The sequence below is a fragment of the Neoarthrinium moseri genome (genome assembly GCF_022829205.1).
Source record: "Neoarthrinium moseri strain CBS 164.80 chromosome Unknown scaffold28_Wmoseri_CBS_16480, whole genome shotgun sequence".
NCBI lineage: Eukaryota > Fungi > Ascomycota > Sordariomycetes > Amphisphaeriales > Apiosporaceae > Neoarthrinium > Neoarthrinium moseri.
Window position 1 is genome coordinate 89995 of NW_026055142.1, and position 19838 is coordinate 109832.

Below are 19838 nucleotides of genomic sequence, written 5' to 3' on the forward strand. Positions count from 1 at the left end.
TGCGGTATCCTGGAACGGTAGCCGTCATGCAGCGCACTTCGTCTTGCCGCCTATCACCCGCACCTTATCAACAGTGAGATATAGGGGGGGGGGGGGGGGGGGGGGGTTACCGGCTTCTTTCCAAGAGAGACCTCTGCGCCTGTACAACCTACATGTTCCTCTTTGGGCAGATATCGGCCCGGACATGCGTGACACGTCTGACCCCTTGGCTATGGCTGACTACGGGTCATCGGATTGGTTGCAATATACAAGACAATGTTCATGCACACTCTGCTGAAGGAGGTCATGTGTCCCAGAACTGGATCTTTCGCAGTCAAGTTTGCAGCTGCGTCGAACTGGATATGTAAGATCTGGGCCTAGAGGCTCGGTAGCCCTGGGGAGGGCACAGACACCCTCCAATATCGATTCATCGACATCCTATCCAGGCTCACTGGAACTCTAAACTAGCCGGTGAGCCCCTTGTTATTTTAATGTTGCCCTCATGGTATTGGCATTGATATTGATAAATCACAGTACAACCGCGTCATGTGTCTAGCGGAGGCCTCAAGAATTGAGCAGTGTCGACCTGCTCAATTGCACGCCACAAACGCACTTGGCTGGTCTGTAGTTAGGTCTCTAGGGCTTACCGCGCGGTTCGATGACCCTTGATCCTTGATGAACGATACCGTATAACCACCCTTTTCTGCCGCCTGCTGATAACCATGGTTCCGCAGTTTGAGATTATGGGCCGTAGGACGTCATTTCCGGGGAAATGACCGATGTCGCTTATTAAAGAGCACCGAAAGCGATGCACCCACGATAGAAGACGACTTCGGTCTGGTCCTTTTGTAACGCGACTATCAGCGCTTCTGTGATTTACATGGACTTTCATGTGTTGCGAGGCCGGCAGCTGATCTATGTGCTAACTCTGCTATTAAAACTCCCTTCTACTACTGTGAATACGCTTGAACGAAGCTTCGTGGCATTATATCTTGGCAGGGCTATTGACTGCGGCGAGAAATGTTTTGCCAGGTGTAAATGCGGTAATTAGCTTGTCGAATATGTTCTTTGTCAAGAAGGCTCCCGGGTATGCCGAGTAAAACTTTGGATCGTCTTCATGCACAGGGATTACGCGTATGGTGTGAATTGGTTAACAGTTTTCACCGCCCATCATAGTCCATTCATGATCTGTTTGACATGGTGCACTCTTCTTGGTAGCCACCTAGGTGATTTCGGGCGACACAAGGAACCAGGGGAGTTGGAAACATAGATATCCGGCATTAATGAAAGTCTTATCAAGGCACGGTACATAACACCATAAGACGATAGCAGACTCTATAAGTGAGATGGAACCATGGTATAAAGGCGATTGTCTTAGTCTTCACTCTAGTTGTAAATTATGACACAACCCAGTCTTTTAGCCTGTACGTTTCTCTATTGGTATAGATGCCCAACGTCCTCTCGAGCCGGGTAGCGGGTCTATGATCGTTGCTTGACATACTTCGTATGGGTGCCACTGGCGACAATTGGCCCAGGCTCCCCGTCGACAATCTTGGAAATAAGGATCTTTGTGAAGGCGAGAGACCCTCCAACCTTGTCGGCGGTTGCTTCAATCTCAATCTCATCGCCGTCCTTAGCAGACGAGAGATACCTCACGTGGATGTCGACTGAGACACCCGTCCTCTCTCGAAGGTCCCATGTCGCGATGGCCATGCCGCCGGCCCAGTCAACAATAGTCGCCGACACACTGCCATGGATACCGCCACCAGAGTTGATGTGGTTCTTGGTGAGCTTCAGTCTGGCCTTTACGCAGCCCTTGGTTGCCGAGTGAATGTGGACATTTGAAAGAAGGAAGTTGTAGATAGGCGAGCGCGGAAGGTTGTTGGCCACGAGGCTCTCGATGTGGGCCTTGATCTGGGCGTCGTCGGCTTCCATTGTGCGTTGGGCCGGTTGTCAAGCAATTCGATATGGTATTCGGCACAGAGTCTCGATATTCTTTCTCTGCTGCAGTTCAGCGAGGACCGGAGCGAACTTTATTGCCGGTTGCGGCCATCTAGCTGCCAGTTGGGAAGGCCTGTCAGCCACACCTGCCGAATCCAGTCGCTCTTTATGACTGCAAACCAATACTATCTATCGTGTTTCACATGCAAGCAGCATACACAAGACACGAATAGAAATATCAAGTTTCAAGTTGGTTAGATGATAAAGTATGCTGTGTGGTTAGATGATGCAAAGAGCAGGAATTGCAGGGTATGTATGGGCAGGCCATCGGAGACCAGCAGGCCACAACTGTCAGTCCCCAGTTCATCCACTTGTCTCCCGGCTCTACACCACGTATCCAGAATCGAGACGGTAGCGTGGCACAACGGCACAGATCAATAGTTATAAAACAATAGAATAAGGTGTTTAAACACTCACTAATCGAGTAAATATGAGTCTTCCAAGTTCAAACAAAACGTACCGTCGGTATACATTACTATCAACCAGCCAACACCTATAGAAAGTGCCGTGCAAGGCACATCGCGTGTCAGCTGCCGCTCTCAACGCAACACCTGACAGGCTTGACATAATTTGGCCTGCCGACCCGGCAAAGGCCACAAATGGAACATGAGTCGTGGCACGCGTCCGAACATTCCAAAAACATCAGAATCGTCAACCTCAGCAAAAATAAAACATCTACAACTCCCAAACGGCCCAAAAAGAGAAGATTGGGTCTGGCCGGGGATTGAACCCGGGACCTCGCGCATATCTGCTGTAGGGTGTGCCCTAAGCGCTGGATGGGATGTTAGCGTGCTGTGTGAGAAATTTTGTGGAGGTGGAATTCCTTACCGAATCATACCACTAGACCACCAGACCTGTGATCGGATTGGATCGTTGAAGCTAGTGGCGCTTAAAGAAATATCTATAGCTGGGCCAAGCCATGCCTCCATGGGCGACGAGTCCGAGTTAGAGGCAGCCTGACCTGCCTCATACATCCACGTCTTCACCGCTCATACAATAGAGTCATTACCAGATCGAGTCACACTGCTTGTCCAAGTGATGGTGTCGGAGGTATTGCCGGGCACAAAATGGGTTATGAACCGACCCGAGACTCGACGTATGCACCCGATTAGCTCGTCAAACCTACAAGATTGCGCGGGAAAGGAGAATTTTCCTCATTTATTGTCTTCAATGGCCACCACATCTCAGTGTGAGACGTTGCAACTTCGTTCTGGCTTTTGTTCTGGCCGTGACGCTGTTGATTTAGGCCCATTGTCGCCGTCGTGCATAAACCCTAACAATATCGTGACTCAACAAATTCAGACCACAGCCTCGACCATAATTTGACGAACGCACAGATTAGTGCCCTTTGTCGAGATCCTGGAGGGTACAGCATTTAGAGGCTTGCTGTCTCGGCTCTCTAGAGAACCAGTATCACCGTGACATACTTTAACCCAGCCGCCAGGACGGCAGAAACGACATTGCCAAGCGACACCACACACAACGGTAGTTTTCGTTGGCTCATATCTGCCAGCTACCTGAAACATTACCTACGTAGTCCCGAAGACATTGTTAGAAAGCCAAAACACAGACGTCTTTGAGTCCATGCATCTGCTTAGCATCGTTGAATACCTTGAATTCGGCTACGATCTCTAAATGCGAGTTCCGTGTGGTGATGCGTTCTGCTCTTCTCTATCTTAGCCATACGATGATTTCGGAATCTTCAAGCGGCCATGAATATAGTCCTGGGCGCACGGGACTCCATGGGAAAGAGGATCTAAAGAGTCATTTCTTCGACTGATAGCTACCACCAGCATAGCCTGCCCGTGTTGATGATGCAGCAAGAGGCATAGGCTCAGCAGGTATAAAGGCCGCAGCAGAGGTGCGATTATAGGGACAGACAGACTGCACTGAGTTGGCTTGAACGCTGTGTATCGTCTTCGTCACGGTGGAGTAATCTGTCCTGTTGTCGAGGCGCATAACCCAGCATCTTCACTTTGAATGGGCAATGACCCAGACTGACACATCCAGAGTGATAGATACCGAAACCCGACTTGGTCATTCTGGGTTTGGATGTTGATTCTGAGAGCGATTTACAATGCTGTTGGTCGTCGGATGTCAAAACTCGGTGAACTCTTTCGACCCGATGTTAGGCTTTTTTCAGAGCTTTGTAGGAGCAAGAGCTTTGGGACCAGACTTCAAGCATTTCATGCCACTAGTCTTTATGATAGAGAAGGGTTGAACCTGTGGCTCCTCTCGTAGTAAGTATGATGATGTACGCTTGACGCTTGACGTTTCAGTGCCACTTGCAGTGTGTCCTCGCAGCATTGTCTGGATTGAGATGTAAAGTTATAATGGATTAATTCATATGAATAGACGTCGAATGTTATCGGTTCCTTCAGTTTTGACGCCTCCACATGAGCAGAGTTTTGAACGGTTCCTATTCCTATACGGCTTGCCAAGAACAAAGACCTGATAGCCTTAACTGACTGTGTTTCCCACGGCACAGCATGCAACTACTGACTTCAAGTAAAGAAGGCAGAAATAAATCGATTCTCTAAAGTGTAAGTATATCAATGCTTCCAATTTTAGCGTTCTCCTACCCTGCATGTGAGCTTTGTCAGCAGGCGTTGAAGACGGATGCCTACGTCGTAAAGGTAGCCAATCAGGTACAACACCGCGTTCAAATACGACGCACAAGGCATCCGAACCAAGAGATACGACGTGGCTTACCAAGGATAAATATCCCTAAGGGGTGTTATTCCTGAGCCCACAATTCCCGCCACTGTCCAATTCCTATCGTGATATTACCGAATACGCACGTATTCTTTTCGACGCAGGATAGCTCGTTCTACCAAGTGCCGGCCCTGGCTCCTTGGCCCTTACTCCGAAGCAGTGACGATTTGCGCGCCATTTTGAGATGGCGGACCCTCTTCGCAAAGTCAGGAAGAGACAGAGCGCCCCAAAAGGCCGGGGCGGCTGCTTGTGCTGCAAGCTATCTCATGTTCGGTGTTTCGAGGAAAAGCCGCAATGCCGCCGCTGTCAGCGATTGGAGCTTGACTGCACTTACGCGCAAACTCTATCCGAGCCTCAGAGACGACGTATGAAAGTCCCTGCGACGCCGATGAGCAGCAAGCCTAATCTGTCGAGCTATCGCCCAAGTCTGAGCAGCTCAGATAGTCCTGAAGTGGTACGTACACTCGGCATCCCCTTCCCTGTGCTATTCGACACAATTCAAAGCAAATTTGCTTTTTCATCAGATGTCGAGGCCCTGTTTGGTCTAAAACCGGCAGCCTGCCCGTATATAGCAAGCTTCATCAAGGGAATTGCTGACTTAATGGGTAAAGAACTATTATGCTTACCACTTTAGGGTCAGCGTAGCTCCCACCATGAATATTGGGAGCTTGCACAGCTGCTCTAATTTCTGGCTGAGAACCGTCCCTAGAGAGACGGCAACCAACGAGGGTGTGCGATACTTCGTTGTCGCTATTGGTGCGCTTGACCGTGCCATGAGTCAGGTGGAAACGCGCAAGCGGCTGCATATGTCCACGGGACCACCCATATCAGCTTGGAACAACGACTATAGAACTGCGCTACGATTTTACGGGAGGGCCATCCAGATATTTCGCACCGAGATAGCGGATCAAGAGCGCGTCATCCAGCCAAGGACTTTTCTGGTCTACTGTATGCTGCAATCACTCTTTGAGAGTTTGCAAGGCAATATGGTTGGCTTTCGAATAGCAACACGTACGGGGTTTGAGGTATTGAAGCACCGTGTTATGCAGGACCAGATCCTGATTGCAGCCCCTCTCGACGATGAGGGCATAGAAGAAGCAGAAGTGTTCCTCTGCCGGATGGTCGCTGTGAGTTATCTCATGGGACCTGCAGATGAAGATGCACAAAGAGCAAGTATCACGATATCCGTTCCAATTCATGCCCCGATGCCAGATAACAACGCGGACGCGTTGAAAGTCTGTAGAATGTTCAGCGCATTCTACTCTCGAGCAGTCACCTGGACCATGGAGTATACCAAGGTGATTACTGCGGGAGACAGTGGTTCTATGCGCATGACCGGCGAAATTTGCATCATCATAGCCCAGCTACGGGAGTGGCTGACTTGCCTGCGGCGCAGGATTCTGATTGCCTCCAGCCCGGTGGATGTTACCCGACTGCAGGTGCATCAGCTTGATGCAATGTTTGGAATTGCTATTCAGAAATGTCTCCTCTATCGCTGCAGCTTGGAGGCTTATACGAGCGACTGTCTCGACATACTCCGCCTTGCGAGGCAAACGGTAGAGAGAGCCACTGGAGGCGACCCAAGATACAGTCGTCTTCAACAAGGCCTACTCTCCGAAAAGCTCTTGCCGCTTGTAAGCCGAGCCGTCGAGAAGTGCCCAAACCAAGAGGTACGACGGCAGGGATGTCAGATTTTTGCAATGATCACAGACTTTTCAGATTACAGTATATCTCAGTATTCTTCCTTGACGATTGCTCATCTGACTCCGGGAGGTATTGATGGCAAGGCTACACAAGAAGGCGAGTTCGAGCCTAATTTGAATCACACAGTGGTGGGATACAGCTGGGATGCACAACGTAACCTATTCAAGGTCAAACTGGGTGAGCCTAGAAGGACCACTGATAAAATAACTGCGCATGGGCATCCTTGGTAGCACAACGCGGATAACGCATGAGCACAAGACGCACCTGGCATGTCAGTGTTCGAGCTGTCTTGCATAATAGAGAAAATAATTCATGTTGAGATCTCCGTGGTCTGTTGCAAGAGATGTTTCACGCATATTGAGATTGACCTGATACGTTGACCTATGCTCTCGCCTCCTTAAGAGACTCAACTTTGTTCCCTTGAATATTGAGCACTTTTTGCTCAACCAATTCTAAAATATTCGAAAAAGCTGTTGCTTGACGTGTCCACGAATTCTTCCAATGCCCAAAAACCTGTGCGGCTGAGCTGGCAATCCCGCTTGGGGCCAGGGAGTGGGGTCCGAGGGTCACCTTGGCCTCAAGTTTTGCTGGGTATTTCGCATGCTGACAGCCAGCGAACGAATGACAAGGCTGGGTCCACAGGGTACTTTTCTACTATCCACCCAAGCATCCCGTACTGGGCATCAAATGGGAGCTTAGATCCGCATACCAGGGGTATGAACTGGTGGACATCAAATCTTACTTACCGCCGCAGATACTTGCAGTGCCGTATGACTGCAGCGACTCTGCCTCACCCTCATTATGCGACTGCCCAACCATTTTTCTCTGTTTCCACAACATCGAGTCTCGATATGACTCTCACTTGATCAGTGTCGGGCCCAGTGGCAATATGAGAGATTCTCGGCCATCGAAATGACAGACCACCAGGCGACGTACAGTACTCTTGAAGTCGCTAGTCCTCCTGTAAGTTCCCTCACAGCCTCGCCTGGCAGTGTGCCGTTCAGTAAACCAGTAAATTAATGAGCTGCTGCTGACCTGGTGGCAGAGGTATCTGGACAGTTCAGCCCCAGAGCGCACCTATTATTCACCGGAATATTCAGATAACAAGATCGCTGTGGATGCTACTACGGACAAGTACTTTGTCCCTCAAGATGTTGGTCTGGAATACGTTCCTCCGACGGTAGAATCGAAGTCACGATCATGCTTTGGGTTGACGCGTAGGAAGGCGTGGATTGTGCTAATAGCTGCGGTTGTCGTTATCGGCGCCTTGGCCGGGGGTATAGCTGGCGGCCTTGTCAATCGAAACCGTGCTGCTGCTCCCGACTCCGCTCCTGTTAACACGAGCCCAAGTGCCTCACCGACACCTTCATCGCCAGATGCCACATCGACGGGGCCTGAGTCCGGACCGCTAGCCGACTCTCAACTCTCTAGTCTCAATTGGACTGATAGTTCTGGTACACAGCGCAGGGCAGTCTTCTACCAGCTTGATGGCGCGTTGTTCTACAGTCAAAAGCAGGGAGCGGACGGATCGTGGTCCGCGTTCAACATTAGTGGAGAATTCCAGCGTCAGAAGATAGACTTGAGCCCGCGGCCAGGCACTGCTCTTGCCGCAGCTGCTGTATCAAGAGAGGACATCGACTTCGGGCTCTCACCATTTGTTGCAACATTATATTACGTTAGCAACGATAACTACCTTCAAGAAATCACCTGCCGCGATGAGAACTTGGAATCCTCTTGGAGTCGCGGAGATCTGGGCAAAGCAGAGCTTGAAGCTGCAACGAACTCGAGAATCGCAGCAATGGGATATTTCTGTCCAAACGACAACGTTGCCTATCTGTGTAATAACAATTTCGCCATTCTCTATCAGGCCTCTAATCAGAGCATCATAACAACCTGGGGGCCTTCCTGGACGACAACTGCGCAAATCGATTCAGGCTGGGCAGGGGCCGGTCTCGCCATGTACCCCTTTGTTTCGAGTGCTGGGACGAACATCTCTGATGTGAGCGAGATTCGTTTCTATTACTATTCGAATCCGTTCATCAAGATGGTCTACCAGAATTATCAGGGACGCACTCAATGTAGGAATTACCCAAGCTAGCGCCCCTTTGTATCTTCGCCCGTTTCCGCTAACGACTTTGCCAGCTACGACCCCCACGATATCATCGCAAGAAGTGATAGACGGCATTGTACCGCAGGTCGTTGCATCACCTAGGAATTTCCACTCGGAGGCCATAGTAATGAGTATGGACGGTAGTGGTAAGTTTGCGGCCAGCTTTTATCAGCCCGACACGTGGACACGCAACAGTCCAGTCCACTTCGAAAACGAAGGAGATATATCTACTGAAGATCATCCTGCGGTGAATTTGACCTCAATCGCCATGGATCATGATGGAATGTTGTACGGAATCGCTTCAGATGGGAAGACCGTGGTGGGGTATACTTGGAGTTCCGGTACGGGGAACAACTTTGTTTGGAAGGAGAATATTACAGTGATATGACATGCACGATTAAAGGATATTTTTTAAATGCAGTAATAGAATCGGATATCCACAATTATAATCTGGTGGCTTTAGAGCTGTCAACCTCATAGTAACTAGTCACCGAGAACGAAGTACTTGCGACACACCCCTTCACGAAACACAGAATGGAATTCACGCTACAGGCTTGTAAATTACATAGATCTTAACTATACAACACTCGCATCGCAAATACCTGATATACTGCCAATTTTGGTTGGTGGCTAATACTAAGAATTGGGTGCACTATACGCGAGACGGAGGACACAATCTGAATATGCCGTGATATTATAACGGATAGAGATTATGACTTCCACGATCATCAGTCTAGCAGAGCAGGGCAAGGGGTAGACGACACCGGGACGCGTGTCTCGTGAGAAAGAACGGACAAAGGGAGATACGAGGAACATGGCAAAGACTTTCACTGAATACAACGGGAATATCTCTCTCGCAATGCAATTGCAATATATACTACACACTAAGCCAACACCCGTGGAACGCCGTACTCTTTCTATGGAAACACCACGCCCATGCTGAATCGAGAACTGAACACGGTCCAACGTACAGCGGCGCACACGCAACCTTGACGTAAGGATACATCGGAATCCGCCGCAACACAGCTTCGCGTATGGAACAGACTGTGCACTAATTGCTTCATACCATCTATTTGTCCCATGCACCACCCTCGAAAGTATACATAGTGTCAGCCACAATGCTCGCGGTGACCTGCTTGAACAGCTGGCAGGTATTCAATGGCTGATGGCAAATTCCCATATGCGTGCTTCCGCATACATCTTTTCCGGCACGGCTGACCTATGCGAAGTAACTCTTCCAGAGTACACCTTCGAGGTCTTCCAGCTGTTCTGAAGTAAAATACTGGGATAGTCAGCTTCAACAGTCGCCAAGTTGTCGTCAATGACGTCACATACCTTCTGGTCAACTCCCCAACTATCCTGTCTGGTCTTCTTGAACTCCGAAAGTATGCCCTTGGTAGCCTTGCCAACTACACCTGGGTCGCTGGCTGCCCGTCTCGCGAGGAGTGCAAGCACTTCAGGCATCCACTGGGGCGGCGGCGTGGCGTACGGGAAGGCCTCGATCAGGGATCCAAGTCCAAGGACAGCTGCATGACGCCGAACCACCTGCTGTGTGACATTAACAGGCGTGTCAGTTCCAGGAGCCTTCTTCTTCGGCATCGGGTTGCGCTCAAGCTGAGTCTCGAAGCGCTTCTTCAGAGTCTTGATGATGGGGTTTCGAATTGCAGCAGGCGAGCAACGGATCATTCCGGCGAGGGTAGCGCCAGCAACCGTGCGGACTTCTAGCTGCGGGTCGGAGAGCATGTCACCCACTGCGTCGAAGAGAAGCTCTCGTTGTGCCGGCGCAGTCAAAAAGAGGCGTCGGAAGTATATGACTTGCATGTTGACAAGGGCACGAAGGCGCTGATGCCACGACGTAGCGCTCTTGCCGATGCGGATCAAGGCCGAAATGAATGCAGCATCCTCTCCAGACCGGAATGGAATATTCGGCAGGTGGCGGTAGACATGATAAGCCAGTCGCATCAGCTCAGGGTCTTCTTTGACATCCATCATGTGGAGCAACTGATCAATGAAGGGCTCTGGGAAAAATGAAACTAGCTGCGCGCACTCCTGGGAAGATAGAGTGCTATCCAACCATGTCAAAACAGTCTTGGAGCCCGACGTGTATGAAGAAGGAGTTTGCTGTCCGGGCTCGCGCTCATGTCTCCATTTCTCCAATCGACCGAACACATCATTGATGGTTGCCGAGAATTCCTCGGTTGGTTTGTAAGGGCGTATACCGATGGTAGATTCGGCTTTGTTCTTGTCAAGAAGAGTAGAAACATTCTCAAAAGACTCGTGATAACGAGTGCGGTAGATTGTAGCAATGACGCGACCGATCGATTCTCGTACAGACTTGTACGGGTGATCAATGTGCGTTAAAAAGTCCTGCAGAATCGACTTCTCAATGCGGAAGTGCCAACCGCAGTCGTTGATGAGAATCTCGAGGAGTAAAACCTTGGAAGACTCCTTGAAGGCAGCATTGGAAGACATATCAAGGCGGAAAGAGCTGAGGCTCTCGACGAGTTCATGAGCACGACGCGGATCTTTGGTGTCGATGATAAAGTGCAGACATGTGCTCCAGTAGTTGAGGTTCTCCGGCGTCAAGCTGTCAGCGAAGATCTTGAGCATCAGTGGCTGGGCGAAGCCCCAGGATCGATCTCTCATTTCAATAGGATCATCCGCAGAGCCCGCAAGCAAGGCGCCAACAATCTCAGCAGTTGCTCGATGCTGATGCTTGTCACTGCCATCGCCATAGACCTCCAGTGTGAGCTCCTTTACGTCATCAAATGTCAGTGCGGTCTGGTCGTAGTTCATCAAGTCAAAAACATGCATCAATAAGATGACATTCTGACTCCGGAACCTATCCGACGAAGAGTCGCGCGGTTCTTGCTTGAGGTAATCAAAACACTTAGCGAGCCACTCTCTGGTGAGTAGCTTGCCAATCTGTTTTCTCGCAGCTCTCTCAACGTCATCGTAGTCATCAAAGCGATTGGGCTTGGCCTTGAAGGCCGTGAATTGCTTTCCCCAGACTAGCCAACCAACGTGGTCAGTATCGATGTAGTAATCGGCATTCTCCGAATGTTTGAACTGGTCAAGGAACTTGTCGGTGTGTGCAGCATCGCTCTCCGTTACAGGCACTATGATCTTGTTGGAGTCCTTCTCCTTTTCTTCCAAGTAGTCCTTGTACGAGTGGTTGTAGACTGCACGCTGGTCGATCACGGTAAAGATGTTTGAAAATGCCGTGATATAGCCCGTACGCAGACCAGGATGCGGATCGTTGGCGCCCTGGATGGCCAGCTCGATGAACTGTGACGGGGCGACGGAATCGAAACGAAGACACAAGTTTGTGGCAAAGATAGCGCACCTGCTTGCTGTTTTCCAGTGAGAACCTTTGGCAATGTCCACCAGTTCCAAGCCGAGGGCGGCCTTCTTCTCCTCAACCTTCTTTCTGCGTTCCAGGATGAAATCATGGCGCGAATCGATGACTTTCGAGCAATCTTCGGAAGGTTGAATCAAGTTCACGATGTTCTCATCCAGCAAGACCATAAGCTCAAAACGCTTCCCGAACTCTATCAGCGGAAACAGAGCGCTGGCGCCGAGGTTTTGGATGGATGTTTTGTCTACCCCGGCGGTCTGGATGTAGAGGCGCATGAGATCGGGGGCAAATCTCCAATCTCTCATCAGAGTCTTCAGAAGACTGGTGAAAAGCAGAGTGTACATAGAGCCCTTGATACGATCGTGGTCCACCTCGGCTAATGCCTTGCGGAATTGTTCCAGGATGACAGGTATGACCAAGGGTCGGCCTCCAATCAAGACTTTGAGTGATGCATCCTGCGCACCTTGAGCCACTCGCCGCACATCGGCGTACGGTGAAGTACATGATTGGGCTAGGTCAAGCAGCAGCTTCTTGTCAAGTTCACTCTTGTTTCTGACGGATGCGTTCTGCTTGACTCGTTGCAAGTGATATGCATCCGCTCGTTTGATTAGCAACGGGCGAGGATAGGCCTTTCGAAGGGCACTGATTTTGAATGGGCCAACATCTGCCTTGTAGAGTCTCTGCAGCCTCTCGAGTGGATGGGCAGATCTTTCGAAGCCCACGTCAGTGATCCACATCCGATATGTAGAATACAAAGACGTGAAACAGGCGACGTCATCGGCCTGATGGCTGTTGAGGAAGGAGTGTGTACGAGATAGGAGGTGGCCAATGTTGTCACGGATGTCGTGAATGCGTGAGTAGAGTGAATCTTCTGGGGTGAGAAGATAGCCACTTTGATATTTGTACTGTGGTCGCGTCTCGTCATCCTCGCCAACCTCAGCAAGTGGATCTTCTTCCTCATCATTATCCTCCATCTCCTCATCACCCTCATGGTCAATGCTACCATTGGTGTGACCGTTGGCTCCCCCCGAAGCACGTTTGGGATCGAACAGAGTAGAGATGCCGGAGATGACCAGTCGCAGTTGACTGAGCTGACGGGAGACCTCGTCAGACCACTCCTTGTTCTTGCCGTTCCTGCTGACAGGCGGATCATCGCTCATGAAAGACTCAAGTCGTTGCATGGCGCCCTCAGCCTGTGACTGGAAGAGCTCGACGGCGAATCTCAGTTCTTCCGGAGTTGCCCGATGCCAGCGGATAGTCAAGTCAGCCGGCGCAGTACCGCGTCCCCAATCGTCCACGTCCAAGCCCCGCTTGATCACATCGGGTTCGTACAAGGCATTGTCGATGGGATATGTGTGTGTCAGGTTCAGTAGCAGGTGATGGATATAGTTGCTAATGTGAAGAGTGGGGAGACCGCGGCACTTCTCCTGCATGTATTGAGCAATGTCGAACAGGTCTTTCTTGTACCTCAATACTTCGGCACCAACGTGAACAACACACATGCTGAGAATGCTCACGTGCCATACAAGAGCTCGATCTCGAGGGAGAACCTCAGTACCACTGCTTCGGTCTGATGCGGCACCGTTGTAGTCGATCTCATTGCGTATATTCACTGTCAGCATGGGAATGAAGACCTTGAGTGTCTTCTCGGGGTTGACCTTGCAGAGCGCATTACAGATCCAAGCCATACTGTCGCGAGCTTGGTGAACGACATGGGTAGAAACAAAGGTCGCAAGTTTCTCCAGCGTCATATCGAATAGCTCAGGAGACAGAGACGCAAACAACGGGGTCAAAGCTGCCGGCAGAGTGTTGATGATGTTGTCCTCGGGTGACCCTGAGCGTAGATGGGACGAGTCTGGGAGATTCTCCAGCAGTGTGAAGACTTTCCCGAGCAGGGCCAGGATGAACTCCCCGAAACCAGCAGTCGAAGAGCGCACAATGTTAGCCTCATCTTCATCACTGAGCTCCGTCTTGTAGTCGATCTTGACTTCCTGGCCCTCTCTCTCCATCCGTTCCATCTCTCCTTGGACCCATTGCATTGCGACGCTTGTGTCATGAATATTGGCGTTCTCCTTGGCCAGGTTGACAAACGGTATGCTATAGGCGACGCTCTGGATGAAGTTGAGAGTATACTGCGTCTTGTTCAGATCGTTGGCATCGATTCCAGGCAAGGCCAAGGCAAGCAGAGCGGTGATATGACAACGGAAACCCTTCTGCTTGGACATGATATTGGCGATCATCTGCAGGCCACACAGACTAGAGGTTGTCCGATGCACCTCGACTAGACCTTGCAAACTAGGATAGAACCTCTGCAGAGCACCAGGAAGCATCAAGTCAGGTTCAAGATAGGTCAAATTCTGAAGAGAGCCAAAGTACAAGTTTGTTATCTTGGTGCTCTTACCAAACAGGCCCATGAAGGTGACCTCCCTGAGACTCAAAACAAATCTTTTCTTGAGGTTATCATCAAGTCGTCGATCTTCAGGCGTGTCTTGCTCGCCCCTCTGCTCCTTGTTCCACCTGGACACAAACATCTCCGTAAGATAGAAGGTCAGCTGGGCGAGCATCTGAGTCCATGCGCCCTGATTGGAGGGGTGGAAGAAGGTGTCGACAGACTCCATCAGCCCCTCCAGGCTGTTCAGAATCGAACTGTCCTTACCCAGGCATTTCGGCGACAATGATGAGATGACCCAGCGGGAAATAGTGTACGAGATGGGATATCTTTTCTTATCCTTTTCCAGGAAAAGACCCAAGCCGGATGAGTAATCCAGGTTGGTGTAGGGAGAGTTGGCCTGGCCTACGGGAATCTCGGTCAGGCGAAGGATCGCAGTAAAGAGCAGGTCCGACTGGTCTCGTGTGAAGATGCCGTGCTCCGTGAAAGGCACATGCTGGCAAGTCAGGTAGTCCCTAGCCATGCGCGAGAAGATGTCGAGAAAGGCTGTGTCGAACACCTTGGATCGGGTGTTGAGGGACCAGAGATGGAAGAAGGTGGGCACGAAATCTGCAGGCTGTGACTGCATCTCCGTCAGGGGTGCGGGAGTGGTGGGGAGTAATATGTTGAGGGTGCCAACCACAATGTAGGCGTTCTGAAGGTCTGATGTGCTGAAGTAGGGCAGGATCTCATCCAGCATGGCACGTCTCTCCCTGGGATCGAAGTATATGGAGGCTTGCAAGCACAGTTTCCACAGGTGCTTCAGTCCCCTCCTGCGCGAGGAGTGATGCGCAGGCGCCTCGCCGGGCAAGACCAAGGACTTGATCTCTTTCCAAATCGGGCGCCAATCCAGCGTCAAGTCGTCTATAGGCTTGACGAGGTGCTTCCGCTTGGCCAAGACGGAGACCATCCTACTGAAACGGTCTGCCGTAGTGCCGTCCAGCCCTGGGGCCAGGGACAAGTGGAAGTACAGCTTCGCCAGCTTGGCCCGCAAGTCTCTGGGCAGGTCGAACTTGAGGTTCAGCCATGATTGCAGCTGTCTTGTCCAGTGCAAAGCGCCTGGCGAGAAGTCCTCGGCCTTGATGGCAATATACAGTTGCTTGAGGATCCCTTGCAGCGCAGCCTCACGTTGTGCCTCTTCCTCGACGGGATACGGCAACAGTTCGAAGTAGGAAAACGTCCTCGGCCGGTAGCGTTTGCTGTGGTCTTGGGCGCCGTCGGAAGAGGGGATGCCCGGCGAAGTAGCTCTGGATATGGTCTCGCCCGAGGCGAATGTGCTTAGGAACTGCGAGGCTCCGGACAAGGCTGCGGCGCCTGAAGGGTCGAGCTGGTCTTCCATGGTCGATGCGGAGGCGCGTGCGAGATGGGATGTTCTCGGCCTAAGGGTGGCGATCGTTGGGGGAATGGTCCGCTGTAACACGGTGTGCAGTGAAGGTGTCGTCTCCGTCGTCTCGTGCGTGGCCGGTCGCGAGGCACTGCTCAGTAAGCGATGGCACGCCTCGAGCCGAGGAAATGAGGAAAAGGATGAAGAAGGGTCGTCGACAGCTCAGCCGTAACGACAGATATCGAAGGACGGGGTGAAGGGGAGCTCAGATATGGCAATGGTCTCGTGGTTCGACAGAGCTTCCGATGACATGTCGCCGCTCGCAGCTCGTGGGGCGTTCGATAAGCTTGGTTCGGGTTGGAGCTGGGGAAGAGAGCTCTGACTGCAATGTGAGATGCAGTTGGTTGGTCGCACCCAGCTGCACTGTGCCAGACCTGGACCTGGACCTGGACTTGGACCTGGGGATGACAGCGAGATATGTGGACCTTGGCTTGCGTTGCGTCGGTGGCCGTTGGATTATCGAGTCGCACAGCTTCCCATCGACTGTAGCTGGTATCACCAACTACCTACCTGTGAGCGAGCGGGAGTTGGGATAGAGTGAAACTGATGACGACACTGCGTCGGTGGATCTCGTCGCTATTGTGCGTGGTTGCGAGTCAGGTCGGGGCCGCTCACAAAGCAATTGTTATCAAGAGACAATCGGCCTCGGGCTGGAGCTGACGTTGGCGTCTCGGGGGCCTGGAGGGTCGGAGGGCTGGAGGCTAACTCAGTTACAGCCCAGGGCTGCTGTGTATAAGCCGGGCTGGCAGGCTGGATGGACCTCGGGAGCTCAAGCCAAGTTCCTGGAGCTGCAGCTAACGCGCACGGGTAAGTTAACTAACTACTGTAGGAGCTGAGATCTCCGAGCTAGGAGCCTGGGAGCTGCTGCCGGCCCAGGGTCGAGCTGTCGGGCTGAGGCCCCAAGGGTTCTACCAAGTTCCAATGCCTGGACTGTGCTGTAGATAACTGACTCGTGAGTTCTGTCTCGGGCGGCCAAGGACGAGGACGCAGTCCGACCCTCTCAGTGAGGTGTCAAGAGAATGGAGTGCCTGCCCTTTCCCGAGCGGCAAAAGCAACGCCTTCTATCGACGAACCCATGCACCACACGGCCTCGGTGATGCCTTGTGATGTGTTTTCTTTTCACGCGTTCCGCAATGCTACCGTACGCCCTTCCGCAGTTGGGTGATCACACACTCCAATCTGGGATGTCGATGCGGTGATGCTCCAAGCGCGTGGGGTATGGGTGCAGTTGGTTGTGGTGTGGTGTGGTGTGCTGTGCTGCAGGCCAACCGCGGACCGTTTAGCGTGCTGCAGGCGCCCTATGCAGCGCGTCCGAACCCTATGGGAGGCTACAGGCAGGTTATGCGTCACGCTCAGTGGCAGCCTCGCCGTCCGCGCCCAGCTTCTCGACGCATGTGCTTATGTCAAGGATGGCGTGCGCCGCTGCTAAGTTAAACCTGCGCCTTAGAGTTCAGCGGAACGAAGACCCATCGTTCCCCGGTTCGAGTTTGTATGTGGGAATCAAGAGCTGACAGAACTCTGTAAACATGAGATGATGCAGGCTTACCTAAGCGATCTTTTCGAGGGTCGAATATCGTCTCTACACAGTAGGCGCTGTCCGGACTCTCGGGTGGATAGGTCACTGGCCCGGGACACTCGCGCCTCGCTTGTATACAATACAAGAGATAGCCGTCGGAAGTGAGCAGTGACACTGCAACCTAGGCTTACAAGTCTTGCCGTGGAAAGCAGAGGTGGAAACACGACAAGAATCAACCAAGAAGCAGTGATGCGCTCCTGTACACGTTCCCTGACAGAGCCAACTTCACCGAGGACTTATACTCATTTGCTTTCTTTACTAGGCACACTGGCGACGACGAATCACACTAATCGCTAAACTCATGCGTCCCTTGCACCTCTTTTTGCTGATCGGGTGACTGAACTATTCTTAGGCCCGCCACAACGCTTCTCTCCTCTTCAGGCTGCAAGGGATATACGCAAGCCAGGTTCACGACTGGTGCCCTGACACACCCCTCTTGCAGCGCCTGTGGTCTTCTCTGTAAAGTTGCGATTACGCACACAAGAGACTGCCTTCCTCGCCGGGCCCAAAAAGGAACCTGCGTGGAATTTTGACGTGTGCCACAAAAGACCTGGTCATGCGGGTCGGTAAGCCACTGCGATACGAGCAGCTTGTCTGACACCCAGAATACACGCTGTACTACCCTCTACCTGAGCTCTGGGAAGCTTCTTTCCAGGACCTAAGCCGGCGTGCTTGATTACATGATTGTCTGCACGCCCTTGAGCCCGTTTCAATGCATACTTGCACAATCCGTTGTTAAATGCCCGTAATGTCGGCTCATCACAAGTCAGGTATGACCATCCATCATCTTGAACCCTCGGGATAACCGGATAGCTGGTAACCAACCAGAAAGTATCGTCCGATGATTAATAATGGCATTTCAGTGTTTCCTTGTCAAAGGCCATCGATCATACAAAGGTCCCATGGCCCCTGTAGACACCAAGTTCTCTCAACTACAGGGTGCGTCTGGTATGTCACAGCCACCCGGTTCCAAACGCCCATTTCCCACCCGCATAGCATGCGAAATCCCAGGGATTGCTCGTACTTCCTTTGAGTTGTACAAATCCCCGCGTACCAAGTGGCCCGCGGATCCTTCTTGAATCCAGTTGATTCCTTCACAAGGTCACCCACCTTGCGTGATGCGTGCAGCCCTCCTCCCTAATGTCGATACTCAATCCACGCACCTATGAGCCCACACAACAGAAATGGCGTAAAGATGTACTTCTGCGGGAACGCCGGGCCCCCGAACTCCGGGTCCACACCCGTGGTGCCCTCGGGCAAGATGCTGAGCAAACCCGTGACCCAGTAGATGGATCCTACAAATGCAGCGGTCTTCATGAATTCTCGGTGCAGCGCCGGGCTTGGGGCTCGCCGCCAAGCAAAGTACAGCGTTGCCATGGCGAGTGTCACGGCTAGCCCAACCGTTTGGGCATTATGAAATCTGTGAGCGAGCGTCAGCCATCATGATTCCAGTAATACTCGCCAGAGGATGGCCAAGTGAAGTTATGGCTAGCTGGCTTATCGTTTCTGCAGGGAACGATGGGCTCAACTCACTTGGCGTGCGGCGGCCAGTTCGGATTGAACATATGTGTCTCGCTGAAGTAGTCGGCCTTGAGCGCGCCGATCCCCATGCCCAGGGCGTCGACGGTCAGGAGGATGCGACCCCACATATCTGCGCAGTGATTATGTAGATGCCAATGGATAAATCAAATTGATTATTGTTTGTAGAATGCAGACCTGCAAAGTGCCAGTCGAGTGCAACTAGAAATCTTCATAAATTCTCACAGGATCGGGTTTTAACAGGTTGGGATCGGACCCGGCAAGCCCGGCGATGATGAACGTTATCCCCGCATCCCGGTGTCTCGGTTCGGACGAGTGATTCCACTAGCCTACCTATGTGCTTATTTCCGTCCACAGTCATGATCAATTATGTCGAAGTCCTTTGTCTTCACTGTTGTTGAAAACATAGCGCCACTGGTTCTTATAGATCTATAGATTTCGGTAGTGTTATGGCCCAGACCCCATTCTATCCACTACAGGCCCTTAGTAAGAAAATCAGTATATTCTGCGCATACGGAATGACGTATCGGGCATACGTTCGGAGAATCATATTACTTCTCAGTAGCATGCTTGGTGAGACCGCCTTGTGCTTAATCCCTCCTCCAGCTGGAAGTTTGCGCCCTTTGGTCAAACGGTGCAAATGCACTTAGACTCTAGGTGAGTCTGTTGTGATCGTTCAAGTGCAATGCGGAAGCGTCTCTGTTCCCCTCGCCCTCTTCCATACCTTTGGAAATACGTACATGTACAAATCAACATGTCGACCTCCCCCAACTTCTGGTACGACTTTTTGCAGACCACATCTACGGAAAAGTAGAGAGGAAGCTGCAGAGTGCCCTTTTCTCCTCCCGTCATCATCCTTCCACCATCCGTCTCCGCCTCCCTAGTTATCCGCCACGCATCATGATAGGCTCTTGCTCCAGGCCTCGGCCAAGCCATCCCAAACCAAACCCATGCTCTCTGGACAAAATTTTCAGGACCCAAAATCCGCAAAACCGCAATCTTCTCGCTCGGGAACGCGCAGATCCACAAGTCTGCGTTCGACAC

The 19838-nt window shown here is 51.7% G+C and overlaps 4 protein-coding genes across 4 annotated transcripts; 1 reads left to right on the plus strand and 3 right to left on the minus strand.

The window, feature by feature from the left end:
* Positions 1-1458: 1458 nt before the first annotated feature.
* JN550_007331 (uncharacterized protein) lies at positions 1459-1914 on the minus strand (the record flags this gene model as incomplete). The annotated part of the gene is made up of 1 exon (XM_049319169.1): positions 1459-1914. One exon carries the CDS (start codon positions 1912-1914, stop codon positions 1459-1461), a length of 456 nt encoding a protein of 151 aa, XP_049170613.1.
* A 2965-nt stretch (positions 1915-4879) lies between these two features.
* Positions 4880-8897, plus strand: JN550_007332 (uncharacterized protein; the record flags this gene model as incomplete). The annotated part of the gene is made up of 7 exons (XM_049319171.1): positions 4880-5149; positions 5307-6365; positions 6432-6576; positions 7154-7167; positions 7270-7362; positions 7445-8477; positions 8542-8897. 7 exons carry the CDS (start codon positions 4880-4882, stop codon positions 8895-8897), a joined length of 2970 nt encoding a protein of 989 aa, XP_049170614.1.
* A 767-nt stretch (positions 8898-9664) lies between these two features.
* JN550_007333 (uncharacterized protein) lies at positions 9665-15634 on the minus strand (the record flags this gene model as incomplete). Its single annotated transcript, XM_049319172.1, has 1 exon — positions 9665-15634. One exon carries the CDS (start codon positions 15632-15634, stop codon positions 9665-9667), a length of 5970 nt encoding a protein of 1989 aa, XP_049170615.1.
* Positions 15635-18392: 2758 nt separating this feature from the next.
* Positions 18393-18904, minus strand: JN550_007334 (uncharacterized protein; the record flags this gene model as incomplete). The annotated part of the gene is made up of 2 exons (XM_049319173.1): positions 18393-18675; positions 18789-18904. 2 exons carry the CDS (start codon positions 18902-18904, stop codon positions 18393-18395), a joined length of 399 nt encoding a protein of 132 aa, XP_049170616.1.
* Positions 18905-19838: the final 934 nt, after the last annotated feature.